General features: G+C 37.8%; 2 protein-coding genes and 1 long non-coding RNA gene across 4 annotated transcripts in view; 1 reads left to right on the forward strand and 2 right to left on the reverse strand.

Annotated features, from left to right (window-relative positions):
- Window positions 1-4,321, forward strand: part of LOC124059814 (glypican-6-like) — a 124,284-nt gene extending 119,963 nt beyond the window's left edge. The window contains exon 9 of the mRNA XM_046390196.1: window positions 1,014-4,321. Coding sequence (XP_046246152.1) covers window positions 1,014-1,237 — 224 coding nt within the window. The 3' untranslated portion in view covers window positions 1,238-4,321. The remainder of the gene's footprint in view (window positions 1-1,013) is intronic.
- On the reverse strand, window positions 28-12,083 carry LOC124059821. Of its 2 annotated transcripts, none has more exons than XR_006843446.1 (7): window positions 11,956-12,083; window positions 11,120-11,230; window positions 6,668-6,709; window positions 5,341-5,455; window positions 3,937-4,042; window positions 1,363-1,458; window positions 28-1,223 (listed from the first exon to the last, which is right to left on the reverse strand). It is a non-coding gene; the product is annotated as an uncharacterized LOC124059821 (long non-coding RNA). The 2 variants fall into 2 exon arrangements; XR_006843445.1 differs by having other exon boundaries at window positions 11,880-12,076.
- Window positions 12,084-21,257: 9,174 nt separating this feature from the next.
- Window positions 21,258-24,196, reverse strand: part of gpc5a (glypican 5a) — a 105,449-nt gene continuing 102,510 nt past the window's right edge. The window contains exon 9 of the mRNA XM_046390226.1: window positions 21,258-22,038. Coding sequence (XP_046246182.1) covers window positions 21,881-22,038 — 158 coding nt within the window. The 3' untranslated portion in view covers window positions 21,258-21,880. The remainder of the gene's footprint in view (window positions 22,039-24,196) is intronic.

Below are 24,196 nucleotides of genomic sequence, written 5' to 3' on the forward strand. Positions count from 1 at the left end.
TGGACACAAGATAATAATGCTTTTTTCCAAGTAGCCAAGGCAGAAAAATTTCTTTATTGATTTATGTCATTGCATGTTGGTCTTATTATCAAGAACACTAGACACACACACACAGAAACACAAACTGTTATTACTGAAATAAGTAAAAACTATGCTGTGCTACTGTTTGCTGTAGCCTCTGTGCCCGTTCCTCTCATTTTAATACATCCTATTTCACATAACCTTTTACAAGTAACTGAATCATTACGTAAATACTTGCATGTCTTGAGGTTATTAGGGTAAGCAGTAATGAAGTGCTTCAAACACATTTAAGAAAGTGCCAATCTGAAATCTCAGCATATTTGAGCCCTCTTTTCTCAGCATACTGTAATTATTGTATGAACCTTTCGCTGAGGTTATTAAACATTTCCCTCCCTGTTTTTTAGGTCTGCATTATAGCTACCCTGAGCATTAGACAAAGGATGAAAAGCGATCTTACTCTGGCTCCTACACTGAAAAGATTGCTGTATTACTGTAATTCAACCAAATAAGGCTTAAGTGCAAAGACTGCCAGAAGCGCAATGAGTAGGAAAAATCATTTGATTTGCATGCATCTTGCATTTACATGCAGCATGTGAACATTTGGGCAATCAGATGCAGCCCCAGCTAGCTGTCAGCTACCCTCAAATTAACATTGGCACTTCAGTATTCGTTAATTTTTCAGTCATGTAGTCATTGCAATACTGAATAATTCAAATTAAGGTGAATCGGTTTCCAACAAGTGCAAACCCATTTAGACGATGATGCTATTACTTAGCTCTGAAAATGTTGAACTACATTGCTAGTGACAGTGAATCTTTGAACTGAACAAAACAATTCAAATCAGCAAAGTGAGTTACCACCGATATCACTGAGATGCATGGGTGAACTTCGCTGTGACACCTCTTGATAACCAGGCCTTGGGCACAAAACCAACAGCTGCTTGCAAAGATATTTCTATGTAAATTTTAATTTGTGTGATTTTGTTGCTGCAGGTGATGAGGGCAGCAGTTCTGGCAGTGGCAGCGGCTGCTCCGACGGCTGCACAACAGAGTTTGTTTTTGTTGGAACAGAGGCTCCTGTGATTGGAGCTGACAGAAGTGATGAACGTGCAGCAGCGGCGGCCGCAGGCAAGTCACTTTCCCGTGGACCCTCCCTACTGCTGGTGATGGTCGCCCTCACACTCCCACTCTGGGCAATGCAGACTCAGTGGAGATAATACATGGGTGTGGCCTGATCACTGACTTTTATACTGTTACATACAGTATGATTAACAGCAAGTTCTACTGCTGTTCCCTCACTGGACTAGCAGAGCGTTTTGGAAACTTGTCAAAAATGGCTTACTGTGTGGTATGATAGGACTGGAAGTGAGTGCAGTGCTGCATCCTGCTCGTCCCCCAAAGAATGCTCGGTGCCATCACTGAACCAGCTTTCACATCTCTGAAAAAAAGAAAAGAAAAAAAAAAGAAATGTGGTGTTTTCTCATTATTCTAATGTGGGTTTTGAAAACATGCTTCTCTTTTAGGCAGTGAAAACCATCAGATCTGATTTTTGAAGGGGAATCTATTTTACTTTTCTTTTGTATGAATATGTTGTGAAGACGAGGCAACACCCATTTTATCCTATTAGTCTCGTCCCCCTTAGACAAAAAAGAGAAAGTCTTACTGTGTGCATGTGTGGAAATGATGTTATCTGACAAAACCCTTTTTTTTTTTTAAAGCTTTTTTTCTTTAAAATGCAGGCTACACTGTTTTGGATCAGCTGGTACAGGATTATACAGTGCTAGTAGTTCACCCGGTTTCCTGTTTGATCATGTCAGTGTGGCTTCAGGAAATAGCAGTTTTTGCAGCCACTTTATAGTTGCACATTTAAAAGTGCTAATGTAATGCACTAAAAGAACTTCTTTGCACAGATTATTTTTGTTGGCTTCATAAGTTTATAAATCAACAGGAAACATCCACCCCATAGACAAAGAAGAACTATATTTTCAGATCATTTAACTGATTGTATTGTACTTATAAACAGTTGCAGTATGTATTTCACTGGAAGGTACTGTAATGTAATCGTACTGATTTAGTTCATGGCATACATTGCTGAATAAATGTATCATTTGTTTGATATTTGAACATCAGTAAAATGAAAAAATCAAGAGAGTTTTAGCAACAAAACTAAGCCATTATACTACTTTTGCCTGCTAATAATATTCAGTTACCTGATTTACTCTCTTCTGTTTAAGTACTTCACGTGCATTTGAACAGTTCACATTACTCAGAGCATATTAGTGATATGAGGTTTATGTTAATGACAATTTCATTTTCCTGGCTCCTATGCTTTAAATATCTATCATTATAATTTAGTTTGTATGTTTATGTTATTTGTTAATTTTACATATGGGAGGTTACACATTGTAACGCTTGTCCTGTAAGCTCACAGACAGCCCTGTTTGGCCAATAAGAACAGACCCGCCCACTCTAGGCTCCAGGTTATGGAAGTGATAATGCCTTTTTTTAACAGACCTGTACTAAGTCAGTAAGTCAAAAAGAAGCAGGGTGTCAAGGTTAGAGGGCTCTGACTGTGCTCTTAGAACTAGGGTTACAATTCATAACCTTCATTCCGTCTCCTGCAGGCTTTGACTTCTAACAGGCTTGAGAGGCTCACAGGGTGAAAAGCTTGCAGCAATTGCAGCATGCATCACTCCAGCAACACATTTGATGGCCTTGACCTCTGCTCACAAAGAAAAGGCAGGTCACTGAAATGTTGCAAGAATACTGTAGAAACCCATGAAAGGGACAAAGGTTCACAGGGAAGGACAGTTGAAGCAGCCACCCTCGTGTTTGGTGTGCCTGGAGGATCCAATCCAATACAGTCACAAGCTCACAAGCACCTGAAATGCTTTCACATATGCTTTCAAATAGCCAATGAGCAGTCTTTTGTCTCAGCAGGGGTTTTTTCCAGTGCTGTAATGCTGTAATTAACAGCTGCTCAGTCTCAGAGAGTTTCGCCAAAGCAAGAATGGGACACAAGAGTTTCTCCTCCCTGTCACAAGCATGAGGGGAGAGTGAAAATAGCATTCTCAAAAACTAAAAAAAAATCTGATGCTCTTCAGCGCAAATGATAGGTGAGGGTGAAGTGCAGCGCTTCTGTGGGCCCTTCAAATGAACAAACAACTACAATAGACTGATGTTCACATTGCCAAAGTTTACACCAGCAACATGGTTGTCTTCGCAGACAGCACTTTGAGGGAAATCTTTTTTCTCAGTGGACTCATATGACCCACGAGAGAGAGAGAGAGAGCCCACAGGAAGCGCCCACTGCAGAACAGACAGGAAAACATTTGACCTCTGCCACCTCACTCCCTGCAGAAACACTTTAGGTGAAGGTGACCGAACATTATCCTCCCACCAAAACTAGCATTTCACAATTAAATCACTGATATGTAAACTTTAATCGTGGAGTGCATCAGGCCTCGATCAACCGAATCCTGAGGTGAGACAACGATGAACTGATAAACATAAAGTCCTCCCTAACATCAACCAGTCCAGTATAGAAACACCAGGGACAGAGAAAAATCAAGACGTACATAATGAATGAAACATCCGTTGCTGATGACAACAGAGCTGTGTGGAGCGATAAGGAGACTGTAACGTTCCTTTAAAATAATGTATGAAACAAACATTAATGCCATATTTCCATTTTTTTTTTCATTGTTTGAGGTTTGGCTATCGTTCTTTTAACTACTTTATCTCATGCCCCCTTCTATCAAAATACCAGCATACCACAGCTGTGACACAGGGGAGTGGGTGAGCAATATTGAAATGATAAATTAATTCTTTGAACAACATCCAGTCCATGTAACTAAGAGGCTGCTAGAAAAGTCTTAGAAGAGAATAAAAGAAAACAAATAAAACAGGTACTCACCAGAAAATCCTGTCAGCAGCATTGGCAGATGACCACCAACAACATAATCCTTAGAGATAGTGGTCACCAATGGAAGCCCTCACAGGTTGATTTCATGAGTTGAGGGCTGGGAAGAAATTTAAAAAGAAAAAAAAAACACTAAGTGGAGGTGAAGCATGTCAGGCCATCCCCCATGACTAGAATTCATCCACTTATGCAATTACACCATGACACTAGAGCTCGAGGGGGAGGAGGTCAACTTCATCTCATTGGTCCTGTTGCTCTTTCATTCATTGGTTAGAACGAAATGAGTATTTTTAAGACCTTTGTAGGTGAACCCATCCTGATTGTCCGAAAAATGTACATGCAAATATCAGTGCATACTGCAGGGCTGACTTAACAAGCCTGTTGAACGCTTTGACCTTGAAAGCGTTCAACAAGCCTGTTGAACGCTTTCAAGGTCAAAGCCTGTTTGAGACAGAACCACAGTTTAATCACCTCTCAAAATCTGAAGTAGTGTTTACACAGCTGTTTATGCAGAATTTTCATGGGTTACACTCATGTTGTACTTTTCTCTAAGATATTTTGGATTGTTTAAGTGTCCTCTGCAGGACCATGGCGTCACTGCGTCAGAGCACACCAACCAGCCATGGTTGGCAGAGGTGCGAACAAGAAGATCCTGATCTGAACTTCCTTCATCAGAAAGAACACCAAATGGTGATGTTTTAATGAGTCAGACCAATGAGACAGATGTTTATACAGGATAACTGCCCAGCAGTAACTATTTATAACATGCTGGACAAAATAAAACTGATAGGATTTCTCCACCCAGGAGTACAGTTCTAGATAGCAGATAATTGCATAAAGGAGGGATCATGTAAAAATCATGGTCTGTTACATGGGGCCATGGCATTTCAGTTTTAGCTTCAGATGTTTACATTTCTCAGAGATTATATGTACACTCGATACAGAATGTTCTAACTTTTAGAATTAAACTCAAACAGATGTTTTTTCAGCACTTTCATTTTGATGTAAAGTCATGGTCATAGTGTTCCCTCAAAACTAGATTCACTTGGGCTGTAACAGGGTTGCAATCAGATGATCTTTGTACTATAGTGTTTATGTAATTGGCAAATGAAATAAAACTACAATAAGAGGAAAAACATATGATTAGATTATTAGAAGTTAGTTGGTTAAATATCACAAATCAAACATAAATTTAGCTTTAAAGTATTAAAGAACATTGTGGGGGCAGATATTTCTGAGTCACGGTTGGAAGTGAGGCAGAACAATCAGTACAGTGTGTTCGATAACAAGGCAGGCAGTTAGCTGTGTGGCTTCAGATACTGGCATTGTTTAAGCTCTGGCATCCTTACCTCCTCTCTGGGGCTTAATGATTACATTTTTGAAAGTGTAAAAACTCACCAAGCATCTGCAGCCGCACAAAAAGGTCCAATGCACCCAGAAGCGCCTCTACAAGATCTGTGATTAGAGCAAGAGGTTTGGATGTGTGAGGATACGGCAGGTCTTACTGGTGCTCCTGTACAGCAGTGGGGAAAGTGAAACAGGGAAAGAAGGTTTCAGAAGTAGGTTGAATTTTTCCAAAGAGCTTGTACTGGTACAAACAACAGTCTTCTCATTACGACGAGAGGAATGTTTGCCATTTTCCACTGCCTTGCGTCTTCTCTCTCTCTCCTGACGAGCTACGTTACCCTGGTCAAACATCCCCTATCACTCTCTGAGATGCTTCAGTGCTTAACACAATTTGTCTGTGAGTCATGTTTATTTTTTTGTGTGTTGTTTATTCTCTTTGGCATCTGAAAAATTGAAAAAAAAAAAAAGACTAAAATAATGGTTGACTGAAGTTGTTTTTTTTTCAGAATGTTTAGAAACAAAACGTGTTATGCAAGGTCCTCTCCATTTTGATGTTAAACATTCGCTGCACTTTTGCTAAAACATATGCTGTGAGTGTGGTACTGTTGTGATTTGCAAAATCAGATAAATAAGGAGCACATTAAGATATTTGGAGCTGTCAGTGCACGCTGTTTGAAGTGTTTTGGGGGAACTGAAGTTGATGATTATAAAAGCAGACATGCCTTACCATTTTTAAAAGACTAAAATGGATTGCTTATTTGGCTTTTGTTACACATTCTTGTATACAGAGGATAATACAAAGGTAATAATAAACGTTTTATTAAAAAATGACTGCTTAATGTACTCGTCTATGTTGTGTCTCTATTCATCAGCACTGTCCTATGAAAAACATCTCCATTGTGAGTTAACTTAAAAAAAAACGACCCTGCTCAGATCTCTCATTTTTACTTACAATGCCTTTCAAGGCTTCAAACTACCCTCTACATAAGCTATAAAGATAATGTGGGAAGACTAATTGGCAGGCAGATTGTTCTTCTTCTTTCTACAATTTTCAGTGGTGATCGAGAATGAATATCTGCAGTATTTGCTTGTAATGTAATTGGTTATGTTCATTTCAGATAACAAAGATAAAATAAATATTTTACAATTTTTAGTACCCTTTGCATTTGAGATTCTACTGTTTTAAAAAAAAAAAAAGCATGGACATTTGCTGGAAAGGTCTGCCAGCCTGAAATGATGCCGCATATCCCATAAAGGTGAAGCAGAGAGAGCAAAAACAAATTTGCAAAACCATTAATCATTCATCTCCCAACAGTTACCACCTCAACACATAAACAAATACATAAATAAACTAGAAAAGTACCCAAAGAATGCATACCTCCACCAAAGCCAGTAGTCCATTCTTCTATGGCATGCAAATCTGGAAGCACAATGAATATATGTCTGGTTAGATTTCCAAAATTATGAAAAATTAAATTATGTAAAAACATGGTTGTGTGAAGCTTTAACATCAGCATCACCTCACATTCATCAATTATAACATACTGCATGTGTACCTGCAGTGTTTCTGCACGTGCAATAAGAGTGAGGTTGTACTACAGGCTAAAAACCAGGTCAACAGGTTACATTGCTGCCTCCTGAGCTCTGTCTATGGTCTGTTAGACTCTTTTCTGAATTAACATAAAATCCAGCAATACCGCACCATCCAGAGATGTGCACATTTTTCTGCTTGAGAACATAACCGCTATCCATCAAGTTTTATTCCTCTGATTCACTGCTTTGTTGTTGCTAATTCTGCTTCCACTACCTCGCTCAATCGCAACTGCTCTCTAGAGCCAGAATCCTACTCATTTCGCCAAAGTGAAACATAATTTGTGTATTTTGAGTGAAGATTTGGATTCGCTCCAAAATTGAATAGGATATTCCCTAGCAAACTCCACACCTTTACACCATCAGAGTGCAATGTAAATCAATTTGTTCCTTCCCAACCTGTTACAAATCGCTGTTTTTGATGTGACAACACAACAGTTAAAATTTAGTTAGGTTTAGGGAAAACTGTGATTAAAATTAGTATTTAAGTAAGGTGAGGGAATCATCTTTGTTGAGTTGACAGTAATAAACATGTTGTCAGAGTTATGAAATTCTCTTGGATTACAAAAACAATGTTGACTCTCAGTTGAAAAGAGGAAATAAAACAGCTGTCTCCCATGGTAAAGTCTGATGTTTTGTTGACCCATCCATCCACCCCAGCTTCCTTCCTATGCAGGCTTTGTAGCTCTTTAACTTCAGTCCTCCTTTGTTCCTGTCAAAATTGCTACCTTCAACTGACAGCTTACTTTGTCACTTAAATATAGACGTGTTATTTGGAGGGCACCCATTAAAACAACTGATGATCAAAAAAGAAAACAAATAGAATAAAAAATTACATATCCTATGAAATGTGGAGAATTTGGTGTCATTTGGAATGCTTTCCTCTCTTACCTGGAGAGAAACCATACTCAATATCATTAGTCCTAATACGTTTACTTAGTGCTTCATATTTAGTGGGTAGTACTCCAGTCATGAGGAAGGGTTTTTTGTTTTTGTTTTTTCCTCTTTCATAAAACATGTTACAATAATTATTCCTGTACATCTCAATAACCCAGTTTTGGGGACTGAACATTGCTACAGCTACCATGCAGGACCTTTACATATAAAGCAAGTTCTGTCACATTCGAGTCCTCGCCAAACAAGTTCACAGCATACTGGTATGTGAACCACCAAAGATTGGTTTTGCCAGAGTTGAAATGGAGAGTGACTGTAGTGACAGAGCAGGCTACAACAAGCAGAAGTATGGCGAAGGCTGTGGCACTATTACCAAGACAAAGGTTCAAACTGGACGTTTCAGATGGGTTCTTAAAGGGGTTAATGAACTTTATGTGTTGCAAAATATCCTCAAGATATAAAAGAACAAGTGCAAAACCTTTTTTTGTTCACAGCAAAAGTTTTGACTTTCATAAAAGGATAGGTGTTACCCAATACATTAACAGTGTCTTTGGTCTAGTCAAATGTCTCAGTAAGCAGGACCCTGAGACTGAAGCAGCTAAATAGAATTCAGCCGTCATAAATGTCATTACTAAGTATGAGACAAGTCAAAATGTCTCCAGTAAAAAAGTTCTATCACTTAAGGAGCTGGAGATGAATGATTTTTGATCATATAAAGCGGCTCTAAGTAACCCTAAAGTGAATGTAATGCGGTTTATGTGCAGTGGTTGACATTTCATAATCAGCAAGCAATTAAGATATTTGCACACCTACTCAAGTTTAGCTTTGGCTGGCATTTTGACAAAGTTTCCCAAGAATGTCAATGCAATTTGTAACTTTTATACTTTCACATTCAGTAGAAAATAAAAATAACTATAAATTCACATTATATATTATTGAGAACTGCGCTGTGAAAGAGCTGAAATTTGTTCTATTTAAGGAAAAAAGAACAAGCATATATGAGATCTATATAAGCACTTAAACCTGAGGTGTCAGGTGGGAAAATATTCACATGAAAAACTATTGGAGGCAAGTTTATAAAGCAAGACACCACATTTCAGGCTCATTCTCAGTTCACCGCTGATTATAGTGGAGGTCCTATTTTAGATGCTAATGCATTTTAGACAGCATGATGCGAAATTAAAAAAAATACAGTTCCAGGCTAAATTGCAGACCATTGCTTATAAAATGGATCCTTTTCTCTAAAAGAATTATTTCTGCGTGAAAATTAATATGCTGTAATGAACCCTAATATAAAAAAGCTTCTTTTATGTTTTCATTTGAGACATTTATTACATCTTAATACAAATCCTGAATCTTTCCCTCTTATTTTGTGTCTGTCATTTTTTTTCCTCGCCTTCTAAACATATATTCTTTACCAAAATTACTTAGAACTTTAAGAATTAAAAAAAGGAATTAGTGGTTATAGATTTTGACATTGATTTTGACACTTCAAGTTTATATACAAATAAACTGTATAATACATACAGTAATTTCATTTCATCTTTTTTGTCCATCATCATCAGATTAGAGGACCTAGATTTTAGAAGTGTAATGAAATGCAAAAGTTCAGTGCAGATATAGGAAGTAAGGAAGGAATATTCCTTGCAACTCCAAGAGATCAAGTGAAAGAGACAAGAAACAGGCGTGCCGACCTCTGTCGAGCACAACTGAGATTAATGTATTAACTGCTACCTGTAATCTATCACTAGTCAAACTTGGTTCTGTGTCGTACTGTCAGTCAGGGGAGGCAGCACAATGTCTGGTAGACGGAGAAGACAGAAACAGCACTGCCACATTCAATACGTCTTAGCTCCCCCCCAAACATCCATTTATTCATTTTCACATGACAACAGCACAGGGGATAAGACAAAACAGCATCACATCTGAACCAGAATTATTCATTACGATCCCTCTTTCTGTCTGTACAATTATTTATGTACTTCAATTATGGAAAAGCAGTGTGTAAAGGCCAAACTCCAAACGAAATACAAAAGGTTTATGGATTCCAAAGACAGAGCTGAGTTTTTCTGTGGGATCCACTTGATAATTTTGGATTGCTTTGGGCAAAAGCAAACCTCCATTACTGTAAAGAGAATTAATTGTGCTTCACTGTAGTGTGAAAAAATATACTGCAAGTGCTGTAACACTATCAGAACTGCTGGCATGATTGAAAATAAAAAATAATGAAACCAATAAAAATGTTCTACGTTTCATCTTTGCATTTAAATTATTTGAAGGACTTCCACGCAACTGTACAATTCTGTTCATTTTTGTGATTTGTATTTTCTTCAGCTTTTTCAACAAAGCATGGAGGCCATAATATTAACCATAGCCAGCACAGTTATATTGAGGCTTGGTAAATAATAAAAATACCATTAGGAAATTGATCTACTCATTATTTATGCAACAGTCCACAAGATGAGCAGCTGGCATATCAAAGAGCAGAGTGTACTTTTAGTCCAAAATGTTTCACCTTTGGTGTTTAAAGAGCTGTATATTCATCAGTGCTCACAGACCTGTGGCTTGGGAACCCTCCCAAGGGGTGGCTGAGAAAATTCTGAGGGGTCATGAGAGGAATCTAAAAGGATTAGGTTCAGTCTAGCTTACTTTTGTTTAAAAGAGTGGCAACCAGTTTTAAAAGTGATTTAGGCCAACATCTCAGGTTTGTTTTATTTCAGAGTATTTGGGGGTATGTTAATGGCCTACTCAACATTGTTTCATATTGTGAGTTATTCTTGATTATGACACTCCTGAGAGCAGAGGCTTTCAAACTGTGAGGCACACCTGTCCCAGGAGGGGTTTGAGAGAGTCGCAGGGTGGGGTGAGGTTAGTGACAGTCTGCTTTACTCTGACACAATACCTGTCCCTTTCACATCGCAGTATTTTTTCTTGTGTTCTAAAAAATAGATAATTGGGAAAAACTGGGGTCACAACAAAAGAATATACTAAATGGAAACCTCAGAGGCTTCAGACTAAAATATGACCAAATACCAAACAGAGGGAATTAGAAATAAAGGTCAATATAAGCCTGCCTCCAGTAAAGACCTGTTGCTCTCTGCAGTTGAGATAAATAAAGTCTGCAGTTATCTAAAAGCAGTCACTTACACCACCCAAGATATTCTCTCCTTTTTGTTCTCTAGGCCATGCCCCCTTACACCTGTGATCCAGTATTAAACTGATTATCTGATTGATAATCTTCCCCTCACTCTTGTGGTGGTTACTGTAACCCATTAAAAGATGGAGAGGAAGATCCCACTTTCAATCCCAGTATCAACACAGTGGAGGTGGAAAAGATCAGTCTTACCGCACTGTTGAAAGCGTTAGTTGTGTATGTGCGTGTAACAAAGGGATGAAGGCATCCAAGTTCTTGATTCTCTGCAGGCGCCGTGCCTCGCCATCATTCTTCTAATGCAGACTACAACATCCAGGTAGGTCCAAGGGTTCAACAAAAAAAAAAACAAAAAAAACAGACATACGACAGTAGGGTCAGAACATCCTCTTAATTCTTTTAACTCTCAATCATGAACTATAACGTATAAATCATGCTCAACCCACTCATTACACTCTACAATAAAATAATACAATACTTTAAACTGAAGAAACACTGTAACATGACATCACAACATCCAGTAATAATATTGCAACATCTTCAAAATATCAAAAATCAAGTTATCAAAATAGTATCTCCAAATCAATAATATCATAAATACTCTCTTGACATAGTAATTAGCACACAAAACATCATAAAAACCAGTAAGAAGGGGAAATATGTACCGTAATGTGCACAGTTAGTAAAGTGAGTCTAAAAGTGCTTAAAATGCACAGATAAAGCTGCTAAACCAACTCATATTACAGCTCAGTATGAGACAAAAGCGCAAGTAACAAGTAATATCACACCTTTAAAATGTCAGACCAGCGCTTTCAGCATAAGCGCGAGGTGTCTGCCCTCGTGCTGATAGCATCTGGAGCTAGCGCTCCGACATTAGCCTTAATGTTAGCAATTAACCTGCGGGGGTATTAACGCTAGCAATTAGCACTTAGCATTGGCAAAAACGATCTCTCACCGATGCGTTTTCCTCCAGAGTGAGATGTCAGTTTTGTCCACTTTTATTGGTGTATCGTCACAGGTAAATATCTTACTCGATGGAGGGGCGTGCTTTCTTTCCTCACAACGGGTCCAGAGGAAGTGAACCTTAACCTGAGCAGGTCAGGTCAATGAGCAGGAGCTTGCTCCCGATTGGCTGCTCTCCAGCCCCTGTCTTTCAAAATAAATTATTTTATCACGGTTCAATTAATTTTTTTAGGTAAATATCTGTTTTAATCAATAACAATAACAATGTATCCAATGAATTTTAAAATTGACTTTTCCATTCTAAATTTGTCTGTTTTCAGTGCTCAATCTACTAATTTTTAATACAGACTTTTACCCGTGGTTACATTACAGTACAGGAATGAGAGTGATATCAATCCTGTCCTATAGTCAAGCAGCCGACAAAAAGCGTATTTCTGAGAATAATGACCTTAAAGATTAACTTTACTTTATTAGCTTGTGCTTAATATTGATATGTATTTGTATTGGTTATAGTCACCTTAAAGAAAGAAAACTGTCAGTTATAATCTAATGTTGTTTTCCCTTCACCTATTTTTTAAGACCTCTTTTACTGGACCCACACAATTAGAGCAATGACACTAGTTTAATTAAATAACCATAATGTGTGAGCAAAGGGATTTTTCTTAGTGTCAGACACAACAGGAACACTTGTATAATTTAATGTAATATAGTAGCACTGCAATAAATACTTTTGTGAAGTTATAATTGCCTCAAATAGACTGCCTAACAAAACAGATCTGACAATGAGACCAATGCCTTTTATATGTCCTTCAAAACTCATAAAACTCAGTGTTGCCTCTGAAAGTAGGGTGGTGACTGTAAATATTACGGTCTGAGGACATTGTTAATGGATTCTCTGATGACACATTTCATCCAAGCACTGATTGTAATTGCTTTTTACATGACAAGTAATAGTGTGAGGGCTTTAGAGACGGTGAAAAATCCCTTGAAAATAGAGACCTATGAAATTAAACCTTGGTTTTCAATTTTCACTCCCACAAGATTTGAGCAATTAAATGGATTTAACCCAGTATTGTATAATAAGACATAAATAAGTTTCAAAGTGAATCTAAAGTATCATATTTTATCTTGGTCAGGCTTCATTTAAACATTAAAAACCTTTTTTTATTTTAAATGCTGTACTTCTAACAAGACCAGATGCTGTTTTCTCCACCCACTCTCTGTGTGTTTATGCTTCACTTCAAAACAAGGCAGGTTCAACACACCAACACACTCACCTGCTTCCTTTGATATTTATCTGACCTTGGTCAGTGATGTTTATTGTCTAAGAAGTGTTCATTCGTTGCCTCGAATTCAGAATGATAAGAGAACAGGTATAAAGAAACCAACCAAAATGATGAGTTTCAAATATATCTCTTGTGCATCAAAAAGTGTCCCCTTGTCAAGGCCCTGATCCGTTTGCAATCATGTCACTTTTGTATATATGCTCAAATGTTTTTTATGATTTTATGCATTAGAGGTGTTCTCCCTCTCTCTCCTTCTCTACTCCCACTCCCACCCCCAACCCCCAACCCCACCCCCGCTGTCTTTCTCTCTCCGGATTTAGGATAAAGACTGAATTACACAGCAGAACAGTCCTGGATAGCAGAGGCAGAGATTACCCTCCCTGATCTTTCTACAGACAAGAAATAGCTCAGTGCGAAACCCTCCCTGAGGGCCTTGCCACCTCAGTACTGACAGACTGTGTATTAGCATGTATCAGGGAAGAGAAAGGAAATGGTTTTATCCCTTTTGACCCACCACTTGACTTGAGAAAAAGAGGAATCTAGGGAGCCCATGCAGTGAATATTATGCCTGTCACCACACTGATCTGTCCTCTGAAAAAAAAAGAAAGAAAAAAGAAAAGGAAACAAGGTTTTGCATACTGCCCTGTCAGAGGCATATGGCTCCAGTGCCAACAGGTACATCACGTTGCCTTTTTTCCCACTCAACTGACAAGAGGAAACTAAAAAGGCTAAGCTCCAAAAGCAGCCCAGATTTGTTGGCTCTGAAAATACAGCATTTTCAGTCAGTGTTCAGCCCTTTGTTGGATATGTTCATGAATAAACTATCATTATCAACGTAAAAACTTGCAGAACAGATTGTTGGGAAAATTTAATTTTAATAATTGCCCATAATGAGGATAAATGTACGTTCAACAGAAAAACATCCATCCTCCTCCTCCACAATTACCTATTTTATTATTTAATACTTTTTAAACAATATTATAATCAGAACTGAAATGACTGGTTGATTAATTGATTAGTTAATTGGCAGAAAATTAATCCAATTTGATAACTGATCATTTTTTGAGGCCAAAGCATCGATAATTTTCTGGTTCAAGCTTCTCACATGGAAGTCACTTCCTCTCACATTCTCATGAATAATATCAAACAGAAAAATATCAAATCTGCTCTTCTGCTGCAACCCTTCTTCTACAAATTTAATAAGCTTGTGCATTTTTCTGACACAGCACCATGAAGAGCAACATTCACTCCGTTAATGTTGCCTCTTTATCTTCAGGTATAATTAATGTACTGTATTACATTCACCATCTTCACTGTGAGTTTCTCTCTGTGTGCACTGATGGTTTAGGAGCACCCTGTGCTCATTTGCACCTTTCTTAAAATGTTCACAACATCATTTCTTGTACCTAAAATTATCACAGCCTCTCCACCCTCTGTCACAGCACCATTTCTTATCATGTTTTCTTTTGAATGCAGTGGCAAAGTCGTGCTGAAAGTGCCATTCAAAACCCTGATCTGCTAAATGTCTCACCAGAATAAGCTGCTGCTTCACTACCCTGATTAAGAAGCATGAATAATGTATCGGCTTGTGTCATAAATGGAATTGGCAGAACGTCCGCCCTGGATGTAGCGAAAGGATGTGTCAGACCTCACTCTAGAGCTGTTGATGTTAAGCAGGACACCCACCTTGCACCAGGGAACTATGGGAAAGAAAGTGGGAGGGGATTTGAAGGGGGGAGGGGGGTATTAGGTGGTAGTGTTCAGCAGAGGAGAAATATTAGGGATGAGATTTGAGCATGACTTATGTGATCTGAAAATTTGAAATTTTGAAGGTTGGCTTGTCTGGCAAATGGGTCAGTGGCCATGGGGATGGTCTTAGTAGTGGCAGCCATGCTTGTGGGAGCTGTGATAAGTAGGTCAGTAAATAAAATGAAACTCCTTTCCTAAAACGTAATTGAAAGTGATGATGGAAAAGCTGCTGCATGGATAAAATTTTAAGATTTTTATTAATCAGGACAAATCAATGCAGAAGCATTTAAGTGACTGTAGGGAGCTTTTCTAACTATAATCTATCAATGCAGTATTTGGGGGTTTTTAGCAGCAAGGTGTGAACAGTAGGAAAATGAATAAAATCTTTTCCTACCTTATAAACCAAAAAGCCTTTTCTGCGTGTGTTTTTCACATTTCAAAGATTAGCAACTGCATGTCTCACTATCTTACTGTGTGCCAAATTAGCCCTTTGTTCTGAGCAACACACTGCAATATTGCACTGTGCATCCAGCTGAACTTCTAAGAACAAACAAGGGGGATGAAAACAATTAAGATGGAGAGGACAATCCCCTCTTAAGGATGCAGGCACATCAAACGCCTGATTTGTTTCTGATTTGTCACAACTTCTTTGTTCTGAGAAGTATAAAAGGTGATAAGTTTATTTTGTTGCTTTTCCTCTGAATGGTAAAAACTCTTAATTAGTTCACTGAAAAATCCATCCATCCATTTTCTATACTGCCTATCGGTCAGGGTCTTGGACTGAAAAATCACAAATTGATTTTTTGTACCATGTAATCATTTGTGGTGTTTCCTGTCTTGTCTCTATTTAATCTACTAATAATAACACATATTTTATTTGTTCTAAGTTCTCCAAGTGTATGTGCTTCTCAGATAGATAGATAAATGGATATAGATATATATGTATATGAAAAACAGGTTCACCACAGCAGTACATCAAATAACATTTCCGTAAATGACTCCTGCACACATATTTTCAAACTTATTTACAGACTGTTATCCCCACACCTGCTCCCAGTTCTCAGCTCATGGGGAATAAACCCACCCATGTCTCATGTCTCTAGGCAAATCTGACAATTTTAGATTTCAGGTCGGATCAGCAGGCACCCATGACTGATACTGCAGCCGTAACTGATTTGAATTACTGATGTACAACATAAAAAATAAGAATATATGTCATTTATATTAGCAATTAATATAATTGTTCCATATTAAAATAATATGTTCACATCATTTATGGGCTATAGATGCATGTTTTGAAATGACTGAAAATTACTGCAGAAATAGTGAAGTATTATATTGTGAAACTAAACTTCACCTTAGAAGATGAGATGAAACTTTCATCACTAAGTTGAAAAAAGAAGATGAGTGAAGAGGAAAGCCAGAGTGGGAAAGAATGAGAGGATTTATTGTGAAACCTGTGCTGTAGTCCTGTCTGATAATCTGGAAGCAGTGGGTGGGTAGACAGCGGGAAAACACTATATTGATGGAACTGTTTACTCCATTGTCAGAGGGGGAAAAAGGCTTGAATACCGAAAACAAGAGAGTGAGAAGGCACAGGCTGTTGTCTCCAGGTGGTGGAAAATGGGTATGTGAGTGTGCGTGTCCCGTTGGGTCGTACCTTCATCTTACATTAATGTCTGAAAACACACATCAAGAAACATAAAAAGGACCTATGGGGCAGCAGGGTGGCTCACTTTGGTGCTCGTTCATGCTGACTGTTCTCCTTCTGTCTGAGAATGAAAAATTAAATGAATGAATAATAAAAATGATACACCTCAGTCATGAATAAATGTAGGGTCTTAACCTTCCTGTTGGAACCAAGCTGTGAATATTCTGTAAAATATACCTGTGATTATTTTTATTATCTCTTTGTGTGTGTCAACAACAGGACTTGACCTTCTGGCATCAATTTAAATGTCCCCTACTTCAGGTTGTAACAGTAATTATCTTTGTGTATAGGCTCGCCTGTGCATGGCAGACAGATGACTGTGTTGGGTGTGCCAGTTCATCCAGTAGATGAAATAATATTTCACTGGATAAGTGAAAATTTAAACCTGATGGTGGCACTAGATGTAAAGTTATTTGGATTCACTTTCAGGGGACTGTAAATATCCATACAAAATTTCTTAACCTTCCCTCTGACAGTTGCAGAGAGTCTGGGTGAAAAGGGTGCACTGACATACCTACAGATTGGCAGAAGAAAAGGCAAATGTACAAACCAAAGGCAAAACTTACTAATAATGAAACACATAAAATGTGTATCAATTAATATAAATTTGCTGTTTAAACCATTTAGACACTGCAAAACATAAGAATCCCATCATGATTATAATTTTTTCAGGGAATGTAAAGTTACAGTAGCAATGAGCCTTCCTTTGTTAAAATTGACCTCATTTATATTGTTCAGCAGTTTATCTCCTTGACTCATTGAAAGACATCCTGTGTGCAGAGTTAAGCTTCTGAAAACACTGACTTTACCATGAATAGCTTTAAGAAGCTCTCTCTGCATCTGTACAGTGATGATTAAAGGTCCCATCTACTTTGAGGCTAAACATTAGTCGTTGTCAAGGTCAAAATAATAATTTTGAATGAAACGGAAACCTCGATGGGAATATGAAATTAATCTCTGTATACATTTAAGCAGCGCTCAGCACTATTCTTCTCAGAAGGTCCCGGGAGCCCTTCAGTATGCAGAGTTAAAAGACTCCAAAGACAATGGTTCATGCTATCTGAGGCATTACCTCTGAGTGATTTTGAAGACACCAAAGTGTGTTGTAATTGGACTCACTTCTACACAGAAACTACTGCAATGAGAGCTATTTAAAAATACCTCACTTCACCTATTTTAAAATTCAGTTCATTAATATCACCATTTCTTGGTCTCTGTGTAGGAAGTGAACATGGTCCCTTTGCTGTCCAGGTTTCTCAAATCCCAATTATGGGTAATGAAAAATGCCAATGGCAGAGTTTCGATCAAGAATAACTAGAGCTCCTGTGCAAAATGTAACATTAAATAGCTTTGATTTGGTGATATCATCTGACTGTCTTTCTTAAAAACACCTTCAAAAGCTATTATCTTCTGCTGGAATTTGTCCATCTTTTAAAAAGTGCTTTCCAAGGCTTTTGGTTAGCTAAATATTACAAGCAATATGAAGAGTAACATAAATGTCTGAAATTTGCTTCTATTTGTATTTATTTCCATTCATTTTTGGTGTAATTTATTGGTTTCCTAAGGAAGAAAAGCTGCATTTTTTTCCTGTCAGAGCCTTGATGATGGATGTGTATCTTCACTGTGGTTCCGCTGTATATAAGGTGGTCCTCTTTAGTGGACCATGCAATCAACGTTCAGGTGCAATCAACAGTATTAATTTCATGTCTCACATTGAGTAACTTAGGTTACTTTTATTACCCAGGTTCTCTGAGTAGCATGAGTGAGTGTCTCACCAGACAATCATTTTTTCTGATTCATAGCAAAGAATGTAGTTACAGGGTCTCCACCCTCCACAACACTGACATGCTCAAAAGGTACATAAAATATGTATCAAAGACAAATTGTAAATATGATGTAGAACTACATAAAAATATAAAGCCAATTTTTAACTTGTGATTTCAAGTATGTGAGACCAACAACCAGTTAGGGACACTTCCTGGCAGCTGTACATCAAATGTGAGAACCAAGCAGAGCTGTAAATCAAAGATCTCAATAAATGACTTAATCCTTGTTTCAGTTCTCACCTGTAGCTATGACTGACCAAAGATGAGATTGGATTCAAAGTGAGGAGGTCAAGCTGCTTAAACCACTTTCAAAACAGGATAAAATCTCTCACAAAATTAGCTTTATGTATTGGATTCTTACACATGCTTGCACATACCTTAAATATGGGTAAATCAATAGTGAAAGAAGCTAGCTGAATGTCATCAGGAATTGTTGTAAAATCTTTATTTTTCGTCATTTCTTTAAAAAAAAAAAACCAACATGTCATCTATATATTAAAGAGGAGCAGAACAGAAATACAAGCCATTCTCCAATTAATCATCCAACGTTTTGTCTTTTGAAATCAAATTTCAGTGAGAACTCGAGGTTTCCTGGGAAAAGCAAGGGAAGATACTGGAGAAGAACTCATTTTAAAGCCACAAGAAAACATGAAAGCTTGGACTGTGTTTCTCAGCAAACCTGGGGAACGCTTGGGGATCCCATACAAAGACTGGAGTGGTGTGTAGCAAAAAAGATGGTTGGGCTGCTCTGCTTGCCACTTGAAGTCATTGTGAGTCCGTCAAGCAGCAAGCGAGACAAAATGGATAAATAAACTGAAAGCCCCAGGATGCTACTTGGAAAACAGACTTTAAGTTGTGTCACAACAAGTTATTATATGATTACCACCACAGGAATTTAGACTACCCAGGCACTCACCTAACAAGTGCTGAGCTGAGAGTTAATGTTTCTGATAACAACTGCGAAGGAAAACAATCAGACTGCACAACCACAGGTAGGTCGAATTTCGATGTGAGATCGTCCACTTACTAACCCAGGGGTTTGTCTCAACATGTCTGGTTGTTTGATTGCTCGTGACTGACCAATTCTCAGTAATGATGTGAAGTTCTTAGCAGTTTTAAAAACACAACATTCAAGCTAAAAAGTAGTTTTCCTTTAAAGACCATGGTTTAAAGATCTTGCAGGATAAATTATAGTCTGTATCAAAATAGAGCTAATTGCATTCCAGGAGTTTCTTTATCAAATAGCACATTCAGAGAGTACACATGTCAGTTACATTGCAATACCTGTAGGGTGACACCCGTGGGTGTGCATTATTAAAATTTGTATCATCAGCATTTGGACACTTACCTGCTTTCTCTTGAAAACTGTCTCAAGATGTGGCCAAAATAATCACATAACACATCAAAATGAACTCTTTCTTTTAAGATGAGGAGAACCAGAATAACTTGACATCCTCAACCTCAACCTCAAGGTATCTTTGGGTCTGTGTCAGCTGCTTGTTATCTAGTTAGAGGCATAGCATATTCCTATTAACACGATTGTTCAAATGACAAAAGCTTGCACTTCTGGTGGTGCCAACCTGTAATATAATTGGTTTGGAGGAGCAATCATGACTTGGATGAGTAAACAACTGTATCAAAGTCGTTCAGCAGAGACTAGTCTGGGAATCTCACCCTCAAAATGCCTCCTACACAGACATAAAATTTAAAACGCAGTAAGAAATGATGAGTATAATCAATCTCAGTTATCATTTCTCAACCTTGAAAATGTTGTTGGAAAAGCTCCAAGATACTAGTGATTCAGATTCCCAAAACAGTTTTGACTTTATATATTGTGATAAAAGCTTAACCTTGTACATTAAAGGTAGGAATGACTAATGGACTAAGCATGCTTTAGGACAACTGCAGCACGAGAAGGTCGCAGGCTTTTAAAATATGATCATATGTAATCAAACCTGAGGAACTTGTACCTTTGGCTGGAAAATAAAAAGCTGTTATGAGCCCCAATTGAATGACTCAGTTGTTTAGTTTTGTTTAATTTTTTTAAACAGTGTACTTACAAAGGTTTCTTTCTGTGCTGTGTGTGTGTATACATACAGCAAATATATTGTGTATGAATAGCGAAATGATTTTAGCTTTGGCATCCTTAGAATGATTTTTTTTAGCTCTACAAGCAGTTCCCTCGCAAAAGTGAGCCAAAGAATCAATTTTCAGCACCTTTAAGTACTTTGCTCTCTCCACTGACTAGGCATGCTTTGCGTATGTGAAACAAAACATTTTACTTTTCTCTGCATAGAGATGCACCACCAACTGACCAGCGGTCTGCCACCAGCCAACAGGTAGAGGCAACTCCTCCTCACCAGCGGCTCCAGGAGCTATTACCTCCCTTCCAGGCATATGTGAGGGCAGAGGAGGATTGTGTTTGAAAGATGATAATAGACTCCTCAGGAAACTAATCTATTTCTAAAGAAGAAAGGAGAGTGAATTTTTCTGCTTGCCTCTTCATGTCCACATGCCCATCCTTCTTACACCATTTTTTACAGGTCAATTTTACACTGAAATATACTAATTATATTAAGTGGACTCTGGACAATATGGTGGCTATCACAACTGAAAGGAGGCAAATGCCTTGAATTGTCTTTTGTTCCTTTTACCATGATGTATAAGAACATGCAGTACATAACTCAGAGCTTACTGTGGATTTTCTACAGTGATCTGAAGTACAACCTGAAGTTTTGTATAAAAAATGTCTACACAAAACATAAGAAAACATGAACTTATACCCATTCCTAGGATGGTACAAGAGTAACAGGTCATTTTAATTTGTGATTTTACAATGATTTTACAAATACTGAAACTGGGAACAATGGGATATATATATATAGATATATATATATATCTCACCACGTTGAATATATCAAAAGTAACCTTCTCATTACTTGACTTGACTCATTTCACAGCAGTTGTAAAACCCCATTTAAAAGGACAAGCCACGCTCTTTGGAGTGCTTTACAGTGTAATATGCAGAACCAAATTAATGATTATATACATTTACAGATCATATATTATGTGCAGAAATGCAATTAAATTAATACTAATCTTTTACAACATATGCTGTATTTAGTTTTGACATCAGCTGTTATAAATAATGTCAGTATTAGTGTTAATGAATGCCAGGTAACTGATGAAAAATAATTAATAATTGCAAAGCTGAACCAAATGTTCTATTACATATAGGCCTCACAGTCACAGTGTAATTTCCACACACACACATTAGTGTTCACTCCTTCCATGTCCTGCACTGTGTGGAAGCGGTGCTCCATTACATATTGGAGCTTGTTACGTCCACTGGCCCTCTCATTTCTGGATTAATAAGCTTGAAATCAAGTCCTGAAAGATTCATGCTGCAAAAAGGCAGCTGTTACAAGGCCAGGAGCATATGTAAACAAGGCAAAATCAAGACCCAGATGGCTCTTCTCAGTCCAAGGCTCTTGGATCTGCCCTCCATTTCTGTATCCTCGGCAAGTGGATAATGACGATGATGATGATGTGTATGATCACCCGTCAAAGCTGGACTCACTGATGAGAGAACAGAAACCGACAGACCAGTCAGTCAGAAGGACAGTCATTATCAGTGCAGCATACTGGAAGCAGTACTTTTGTTTGCTGTGTTAACTTAAAGGCTGATTTATTCTACTTTCATCTTTCTGTCAACAAATCCCATGAAAGCCAACATGGCCTTAGTCTCTCAATGCTTTTCGAATACCCATTCAAAAACCTTAAAGATGAGTAAAGAGTGTTTTGTCAGGGACTATTTCCAGCAGTGAATTAATACATTTGGTGTTCAAATTAACGAAAGTGTGTGGGATCGACTTAAAGTAAACTACAGCTCCCATGTTCACTGTAACAAAGAAGGGAAATATCACCCTCTGTGGCTCGTTTTGTGTTTTAATTGTTTAGCTGTAGATGAAATACTTGAAGGTAGGTTCAATTCATTGATGGTTTTATTCTTTTCATGGAATTTGTTCACAATATAAAGATGCAGAATATAAATCGACACACGCCGCCTTGTTTAACAGTAGCTTTAACTAATTTCAAAATCATCATTACAGTAAATCAACAGACTTTAACTTTAAAAGTATGTTAAAAAGTGAAGTCCAAAGCTTTGCTCTGGATTGTGTGGTAGTTTATATTCTAAGATGCACATTCACTCCTTTTCAAACAAAATGAAACCTTCTGACCTGACTTGAAACATGAAACGAGAACATGGCTTGTACTTTAAAACTTAAGGAGCAGTTCTGTCTGTCAGACCACTTTTAAAGAAAGAGTTGGACAAATATGGTTTGGTTCTGATCCAAATTGCATGTATTACATATTCTAATCCATCTGCAGTACGCATTAGCTGTTAATGTGATGTTGTAGTCCTCCACATATTGTATTTTGTCACGTTCTGTTTACTTTACTCATTACAAATTACATATTTAAATATTTACTTTTCATAAAGCATGCTTTTGTTAAAGATGGCGCTGCCACCATGTCGCACATTCTGTCATTTGCGAATATTCCTTTTGCCTTCAGCAGAACTAGTGAGCAGTGCCAGTGTAAGGACAACATTTAGCCCAGACAAAATGCTAAACATATAATTTATAAGGTAATGACTGATAGTAAAATAGCGTATCCTCGTTTGCTCTACTGAAGTCACCACAGTACACCTCAGACTCCATCCTGGTTCATCCCCACAGGGAAGACGTGCAGCTGAACCCTGATAGATGACCAGCTGCTCCAGGACTTTCCAGTTTCTCACTTGAGCCCAAGGATCACAAGTCTGTTTTGGGAGAATTATTCTCACTCAGACTCTTTCAGAGCTATCTTACTAGCAGAAAAATAAGACCAGCTGTTTGTACACTATGGGCTTCAATTCCACTTTTTATGGTGCAGCAGAAATAGCATGTAATTTGTTTTCCCCAAGCAGGCTCAAAAACAGTTACTTGTTTTTGTAATGGCTGAATCTGATCGTTAAAATCTGATTTAATCTAATGAATCTGTTCTATTCTAATATAATATAATATAATATAATATAATATAATATAATATAATATAATATAATATAATATAATATAATATGTTTCATAAAGTTTGGTCGATGGCCACTTTCGATTTTTAACTTGCAGATTTCACCACATTGTAGAAACACAAATGTTTATTACTATAACGTGTGAGGACCCATACGTGAACTACCACTAAAGCATATGAGTATGGCTTGAAATTAACTGCCTATTGATTCACTGTGGAGGAGTCCCCAGGACAGCTATTTGAAGGTCTACAGCTCACAAATAGTCTGTCTGAGTTTTGTACCCAAGAGCACTGAACTTCAATCAATCAATTCCTCTTACTAAAGCTTCAAGGTTTCTAAAGCCGCAACAAGCTACAGAATGACACAACGTATCTTTCAGGTGAATAAATTCTGCACCACTGAAACCACTTTTGTATTTTATCTGCAGACGAAAACACCAAGCAACTCATGTCATAAAAAGGTAAAATCTCAACAAAACCACAGGCAGGCTTGCTCTGGACTCTACAGACGTACACAACAAAGCAGCCAGTAAGTCTATGTACTATCACGTGATGTGGATGCGATGGTTTTATTTCATTACCAAGCTCTATTCGTCGTGTTTTTTCTTGAGTTAATCACAGGTTGCTGTGTGTAGCCCACAATACCAAGCATGTTGGTCAGAAA

The sequence above is a fragment of the Scatophagus argus genome, chromosome 1, assembly GCF_020382885.2.
Source record: "Scatophagus argus isolate fScaArg1 chromosome 1, fScaArg1.pri, whole genome shotgun sequence".
NCBI lineage: Eukaryota > Metazoa > Chordata > Actinopteri > Scatophagidae > Scatophagus > Scatophagus argus.